Raw genomic sequence first — 8257 nt, 5'->3', positions numbered from 1 at the left:
CTGCTGGACTCCCATGTACTCGACTGTGGTTCGAGTCCCAGATCTGGTGGCTTAAACTCACGCTGGGCACATGTACGTGTGTGCCCAAGATCCCGAGAGAGGAATGGAGGAGAAGGAATGGCAGAGTGGCCATCCCCCCAGGGAGTAATTTTTTGCTTTTTGTCTCTCTGACTCTCTGGTGAGCACACATGCCCCCCAAACAAACAAACAAACAAAACACAAAACTGCCTCTAGGAAATTTCTGTTCACATTGTTTTATGACTCTAATATTTTGGTAGATTATACTGTTCTATGATGTAATGTGTAATGCACATAAATCCACAGATTACTTTAATTCTCAAATTGTTCATTAAAAAATATTCAGTACCTACTACATGAAATACATGAAATATTCTTGTTAAGTAATACCTGTTTAAAGTGACATAAAATAGTACATTTTAAATTTTTATAGAAACCTTAAAAATGTAACTCTCTTTCAGTCCATCCTTCTATGAGTTCCTTGGGAATATTACCTATTCATTCATCTTCCTTTTCCAGCATTCCTGGTAATAGCTAAAGCAAGGAACAGTTTTGTCAGTCAACACTTAGACATGTTTTCCACCTTATAAAATCAACACATGCTCTAACAGATATAACAGAAATAAAAAATATCATAAGAGAATATTATGAACGACTAGATACCAGTAAAAAGAAAATCTACTTGGGATGGACAAATTTCTGGACATAAATAATTTACCTAGATCACCTTTACCAGGAAGAACTAGCAAAGCTAAACAGACAAATAGCAAGTAATAAGATTGAATCAGTAATAGTCTCCCAAGAAAGAAAAACCCAAGTCTCAATGGCTTCAATCCTAAAGTCTACAAAACTTTTAAAGAGCTGACCCAATCCTCCTCAAACTATTTATAAAGACCCAAGAGGAAGAAACTTTTCCAAACTCATTCTATGAAGCCTCTATTACCTTGATCACAAAATCAGACAAGGACATAACAAAAAAAGAAAACTACAGACCAATATCCCTGATGAATACAAAGGCTAAAATCCTAAACAAGATACTAACAAATCGTATCCAAGAACATATTAAAAGATTATACACCTCAATCAGGTAGGCTTTACCCTAGGTGTACAATGGTGGTTCAATATGCACGAAACAATAAATGTAATATGTCATATTAACAGAAGGAAAGATGAAAACCATATGATCAAATTGTTAAAATAAACTATTCTGGCCTAAAATGGCCCCTGTGCTCCCACATTTGGATCCCTCTGGATAAGCCGAAATCATACCTGTTAGGCTGTTTTTTTATTTTGTTTTGTTTTTATTTTCAAGCTGGTTACTAAGTTACAGCCAGTCACGTTAGTCACATTTCAGTTGGTCACCGAAAGCCCACCTTTCAGGCTGTTTGAGCAGCTTACTGTCCACCAGTGACCTCTCTACCTCCCTTTCACTTATGCTTTTGTATGACACTCTCCCTTCTTCAAGGCACATGTCACTTTCCTGTTCTGCCCACATATATTCCTTGTAAAGCATGCAGCTAGCTGTAGTCTCTTGAAAGCCATCATCTTCTGCAAGGCTGTCCGATTTAAATTGCCTGCCATTTTTTTAAATAAATGCTGTTAAATTTTGCTTTGTTTAAATTTGTTTTTAACAATATCAATTGATACAGAAAAGACTTTTGACAAAATACAATGTTCCTTGATGATTAAAGCAAAATTGATATATATCAATTGATACAGAAAAGGCTTTTGACAAAATACAATATTCCTTGTTGATTACAGCAAAATCGGTATAGAAGCGATCTTTCTCAACACTCTGGAACAATACAGGCTGCCCACTTTCCCCATTTTTATTCACTGTAGTGCCGGGAGTCCTCACCAATGTAATCAGAAATAGAATAAAACACAAAGTATTCGAAGTGAAGTTATCTCTATTTGCAGATGACATGATTATTTACATAGGAAATGCAAAAGAATCCATAAAAATACTTCTAGAAGTGATAAGGAAATACAGTAAAGTGGTCAGACACAAATTGAGTTTACAAAAATCAATAGTGTTTTTGTATACCAATAATGAATAGATTGAGGTAAAATTGAAAGCAATCACATTTACAATAGGCACACACACACAGGTAACTAGGAATAAACCTAATAAAAGAGGTGAAAGACCTTTACAAAAGAAAGACCTTTACAAAAAAAAAAAAAAATGATGAAAACCTAAAAAAAAAAAAAGTATGCTACACAAAAATGGAAAGTCTCTCATGTTCCTGGTTTGGAAGAACTAACCTAATCAGAATGTCATTTCTATATAAATTAATTTACAAGTTCAATGCAATTCTCATCAAATTATCAGAGACTTTCTTTGCAGATATTGAAAAAGCAATCATAAAATGTGTCTGGAATCATAAAAAGATCCATATGGCCAAGGCAATACTGTGCAAAAAGAATAAAGTAGGAGGCAGCTCACACCTGACCTCAAATTACATGACAGAGATGTGATAACCCAAACATCCTGGTACTGGCACAAAAACAGGTGCATTGACCAATAGAAGAGAATAAAAAAAAACAAGAAATAAACCTCAATACATAGCCAACTGATTTTTGACAAAGGGCACAATATAATACAATGGGGGAAGAAACTTCTCATCAGCAAATGGTGCCGGAAGAACTGGATATCCACCTGCAGAAAAATGAAACTAGACCCCTATTTCTTACCTTTAACAAAGATGAGCTCAAAATGGACCTAAGATCTAAACATAAAGACTCAAACCATAAAACTAGTGGTAGAAAACATAAAGGAAACTCTTGAAGACATTGGAGTAGGCAAAGATTCCTTTAATAAGACCCCTAAAGCACGGGCAATAAGCTCAAAAATAGAAAAGTGATACTATATCCAGCTAAAAAGCTTCTGCACAGCAAAGGAAACAATAATTAGAGTGAAGAGAGAATATTTGCAAATTATGCTTCAGATAAGAGACTCTTAAGCAGAATATATAGGGAACTTAATCAGCCTACCCACACACATACACAATCAAAATAAAAAGTGAGCAAACAAGCTGAACAGATAACTATCCAAGGAAGACATGCAAATGGACAAAAGGCATGAAAAAAGTTCAGCATCTCTTATCGTAAGAGAAATGCAAATCAAAACCATAATGGGGTACCATTTAACCCCAGTGTGAATGACTATGATTTAAAAAAAAAAAAAAATGAGATGGCATAATGGTTACGTTGCTGGACTTCCACGTAGTTGACTGTGGTTTAATCCTAAATCTGGTGACTTAAAACTCAGACTGGGCCCATGTGCATGCATGCCCACAATCCTGAGAGGAGAGTTGTGTCATGGCCATCCCCCTGGGGGATTATTTCTCACTTTCTGTCTCTATATCTCTCTGTCTCTCCAGCAAGTGCACACACCCTATACCAAACATCTTTCTAAAAAAAAAAAGAAAGAAAAAATACAAGTGCTGGTGAAGCTATATAAAAAGGGAACCCTTCTACACTGTTGGTGGGCGTGTACATTATTAGTACAGCCACTGTGGAGATCAATATGGAGGGTCCTTAAAAACCTACAAATAGAACTTCCATATGACCCAATAGCCCCACTCCTTAGTATTTACCCAAAGGACAGAAAAACACTCAGTTGGAAGGACATTTTAATATTCATGTTTATTGCAGTCTTCACAATTGCTAAGACATGGAACCAACCCAAATGCCCAAGAACAGAGGACTGAATTGCACATACACATTATGGAATACTACTCAGCCTTAAAAATCAGTAAAATCCTATTATTTGATACCAAGTGTATGTATGTAGAAGATTTAATGTCAGTGAAGCAAGTCAGACTATGGAAGACAGACATTGTGTACCCTTGCTCAATATATGCTGAACATCTGTACTCTATTGCAGAAATGAAAAAAGTGTCGAGTTAAGTGTAGATAGCAGCGTCTGTACAGGAGGAGGTGGACAGGATTTGGAGGGAGAGGCTTCAGGAAAAAGAAATGTATCAGAAACAAGAAAGGAAAGTTATTGTGTATGGTAATATCTTTGTTTGGCATGCAATACATTTATACTTTGGGAACCCATATGCTGTAAAGACATACAATGATTAAATGAAAAAATAAAACTCAAACAAATCCTCTCTTAAAACCATAATGGTTGGGACCAGCAGTTAGCATAATGGCTATGTCGCTGGACTCCCACATAGTCAACTGAGGTTCAAGTCCCGGACCTGGCAGCTTAAACTCATGCCGGGCATGTGTGCGTGCGTGCCCAAGATCCCAAGAGGAGAATGGAGGAGAAGGGATTGCGGCATGGCCATTCCTCCTGGGGGCTGATTTCTCGCTTTCTGTCTCTCTCTGTCTTTCTGGCGAGTGAGCATACACGCCCTATAGCGAAAACCTCTCCAAAAACAAACAAACAAACAAACAAAAAAAAAAAAATCATGGTTAAGAAAAAAGTACAAAACAAAAAACAAATAGTTGCAAAATACCAACTCCCTAAAATTAATCTGTGGATTTTATATTAAACTAGTGAAAACATTGTGTAGTTTGAAAGGTATATTATTCTTGACTAAGGATTTTTGCAGCTTTTTTACAGTGTTTTTAAAATCAATAGAAATTTATTCAGGTGAACATTTTTACTTGCATAGATTTGCAATAATGATATATAGAGAAATGAAAAAGAAAGCAATACATGCTTAATGCTGAAAACGAAGAAAACAGAAAAATAGAAAGCAAGGAAAACATTATTCCTGCTCTTAGAGAAAAATTTGTTAGTATTTCAATATATTGAAACTGGAAGTGGAGTTATCTAAAGGTAACCAGAAATGGAGAGAAAAGTAAGAAGAATCTACCTTGCTTCTGAACCCAATATAATTCATTTTCTACAAGTATCTTGGGAGAAAACACTAGGATCTGGTTTTGTTATTACACTTACTGATGGTCAGTCTGCATGGATTGGGACAGTTTCCGAATCAGAGATTTCCCAAGAAGCTGATGACATGGCAATGGAAAAAGAGAAATATGTTGATGAGCTGAGAAAAGCATTGGTATCAGAAACAGGACCAGCTGATGCATACAACTTTAATTTTTCTAAAGAGTCTTGTCACTTCTCCTTCGAGAAAAACCTGAAAGATGTTTCATTCAGACTTGGTTCCTTCAACCTAGAGAAAGTTGCAAGCCCAGCTGAGGTCATTAGAGAACTTATTTGTTACTGCCTGGACACCATCACAGAAAACCAAGCCAAAAATGAGCACCTGCAGAAAGAAAATGAAAGGCTTCTGAGAGATTGGAATGATATTGAAGGACGGTTTGAAAAATGTGTGAGTGCAAAGGAAGCTTTGGAGATGGATCTTTATGAACGATTTATTTTGGTGTTGAATGAGAAGAAAACAAAGATTCGAACCTTACAGAAATCATTAAATGAAGTTCAAGAACTACAAAAGAACACTGAATGTGAAAGGGAAACTGCAACCTGTTCTGAAATGACTGTTGACAGAGATGCAATCTATGATGAAAGTACTGATGAGGAAAGTGAAAATCTGTCTGGTCTCTCTGAGTTGGCTGCAGCCACGGAAAGAAAAGAAGATTCCATTATTTCAAGTCCTGATGTCATCGATATTGCACCAAGTAGAAAGAGGAGGCAGCGAATGCTAAAAAATCTTGGGACAGAACCTAAAATTGCTCCTCAGGAATCTCAACTGCAAGAAAAGGAAAAACTTGATTCTTCACTACCTGAGTCATTGAAAAAGGAGCACATTTCAACCGAAAACATGTCTTTGGAAACGCTAAGGAACAGCAGTCCCGAAGACCTCTTTGATGAGATTTAACAGTCTCAAAAAAGTACTTTGATGTTCACTAGACTATGTTTTTTATTCATTTCTGTAAAATGAAAAAGCAAAATTTCAACTGAGCAGCAGCTATTACTGAACCTTACAGTTTAATTACATACATACTGCGTTGAAACCATTGTGCAAAATGGATTACACATGTATGTGAAGATCAGATTTGATGACAGTGGTACATTATTCTAAACTATTCATTCAACATGCCTATAATTACATAAAATCTCAGACGTTTTATTGCAAAGGACACACTTATTTCATTCACTCACACATATTATATGTGGTTGCTATCTAACATCCTGTCTAGGAAGATTTTGAAATAGGACAAAGAAAACTTTTTACAATGTCTGCAGTTCTTTTTGAATAGTCATGTTCTCAATAATGATATTTGAGCAATTTAATTTGTGGGATAATATATAAAACAGTTTAGTTTGTATGTAAACAGTATGAAAATCTGAAAATAAAGTTTTTGATATGCTGAAAAAAAATATATTAAAAAAACTATTTGCTCTAAAGCAAGTACATTCACTGGAGAGGCAGAGATAGAAAGTGAGAAAACACCTTCTCCATTCTCTTCAGGATTTTGGGCCTGCACACATCGATCTCTGGCATGTTTTTCAGGTTGCTGGGTCTGAGACATGTAGGATCCAGCCATCTAACCACCAATACCATTGGCTACAATGCACTTTCATGGCATTTTTTCCCCAGCCTTTTTGTTGTCTCTATGAATTTCATAATTGTAATAAATTGACATACTGTTTTTTTGAAATGACATTTTTGAATTTGAAAAGATTCATACCTATTATAAAAATTGAGGAATATAGACAACTATGAGGATGGAAACAAAAGTTTTCCAGCACCCTGGGAAGTTTTTATTGTGTCCACCTTCTTGTGACCTTCATCCAAAGTAATCACCATTCTGATTTCTGTGCATGGATTCATTTTCCCTGTTCTTAGACTACATATAAATAGAATCTTACAGTATATACTCTTTGTTGTCTGACTTCTTTCATGCAAATTGTGCAGTGAAATTCATCCAGGTTGTATGCTGTAGTAGTCCATTCTCTTATGTTTACATACTAGCCCATCTTATGAATGTACTGTAATTTATCTGTTCTATTGTGGATGAACTCTTGGGTTATATGCATTTGGCTCTTATAAATAAAGCTAGTATGAACACACATGCATATATTTGGTTAAGCATATGTTTCAATTTCTGTTGTGCATTTATCTGTGCATGGTAGGTTTAGCTTCAGAGAATACTACCTAGAAGTTTTCAACAGTGGCTAAAACACTCTAGTCACTGTTTTGCAAGTTATATAGATCAATTTTATCCATCACAGATTTCACTTTCTCTGTCAATCTGGACTGTTTTGCTGAGACAGAAAATGACCAGCCAGGCCACTCATATTACAAAAAATAACCAACACAGCTCAGCAACTTCAGCCTAGCTAAGGAGGGGAGGTTGTCACACTTCAAGGACAAGGGAAGAGCTGAATTCTGAATTCCTTATGATCTGTAACTGTTGCAGCCTCCCCCCGGAATCGTCCATTACCCATGCCTATGTGCTACTGCGGATCCCATAACCTCCTCCTATGACTTTCTCTTTAGGTTATATTAGCTTGCTAGAGTGTCTCAAGAACTCACAGGAAGACAAGACTTATGTTTACTCATTTATTATGAAAAATATTGTAAAGGATATGAATGGATAAGCCGATGAAAGAGATGCATAGGGCAAAGCATATGGAAAGGGAGCTTCCGTCTTCTCTCTGGGTGTACCATATTCCAAGAACCTTCACCTATTCAGTTATCTTGAAGCCGTCCTTTTAATGGGTGCTTTATTATGTGACTGTGAAACACGAACAGCGATATAGAGACAAGTTTTTCAGAGCAAACAAAATGGAGGTTGGGAACCAATGGGGAGAAGAATTCCAGCCTCCGCCAAGGGTGAAATGTGAACTTTGACTCACTTCACCTCTTGATGCCGGGCTTCTAGAATAAGATAGCTAGAGAAACTCAGTATGTGCGGCCAGAACGAACATTATCAGACATCTGTCTCATGGTCTGTTTCAGGGACGTCCTTGTCTGCCTTTAGCTTTCTCATAGTTCATGGAAATTGGTAGCCCCTCACAGTTTTGTTACTTCAGCAGCAGTTTCACTGCAAAGAATGCTAATTATCTTGTAGTAGTTAAAAACTTTTTGTGTACTCTCTCTTCTACTTCGGGAACATTGACTCAGTTTTCTGTCTAAAGCTGTTGAACCTGGTTTGAAATTTTCCTAAGATTTCAAATAATGATCTTTTTATTCTTTACAGATTTAGACTCAAAATCCACTAGCATAAGCATGATTGATTAAATCATTAACCATTGGTGATCAACTTAGCCTTTGGTCCCTGTCATCTCTCTGAAGGTTGC

General features: G+C 36.4%; 2 protein-coding genes across 2 annotated transcripts in view; both read left to right on the top strand.

The window, feature by feature from the left end:
* Positions 1–4809: 4809 nt before the first annotated feature.
* On the top strand, positions 4810–6282 carry LOC102477473 (DNA repair protein XRCC4-like). The gene has a single exon (XM_006170425.3). It carries the CDS (start codon positions 4827–4829, stop codon positions 5826–5828), a length of 1002 nt encoding a protein of 333 aa, XP_006170487.1. The 5' UTR covers positions 4810–4826; the 3' UTR covers positions 5829–6282.
* Positions 6283–7742: 1460 nt separating this feature from the next.
* Positions 7743–8257, top strand: part of LOC102477912 (geranylgeranyl pyrophosphate synthase-like) — a 4638-nt gene continuing 4123 nt past the window's right edge. Inside the window, 1 exon segment of the mRNA XM_014584985.1 lies at positions 7743–7790. Within this exon segment, the coding sequence (XP_014440471.1) occupies positions 7743–7790 (48 nt within the window).

Source organism: Tupaia chinensis, unplaced genomic scaffold, assembly GCF_000334495.1.
Source record: "Tupaia chinensis unplaced genomic scaffold, TupChi_1.0 Scaffold148367_1, whole genome shotgun sequence".
In the NCBI taxonomy this organism is placed as follows: domain Eukaryota; kingdom Metazoa; phylum Chordata; class Mammalia; order Scandentia; family Tupaiidae; genus Tupaia; species Tupaia belangeri.
Note: the sequence above shows the minus strand (reverse complement) of the source record. Positions and strands in the feature narration are given on the sequence as shown.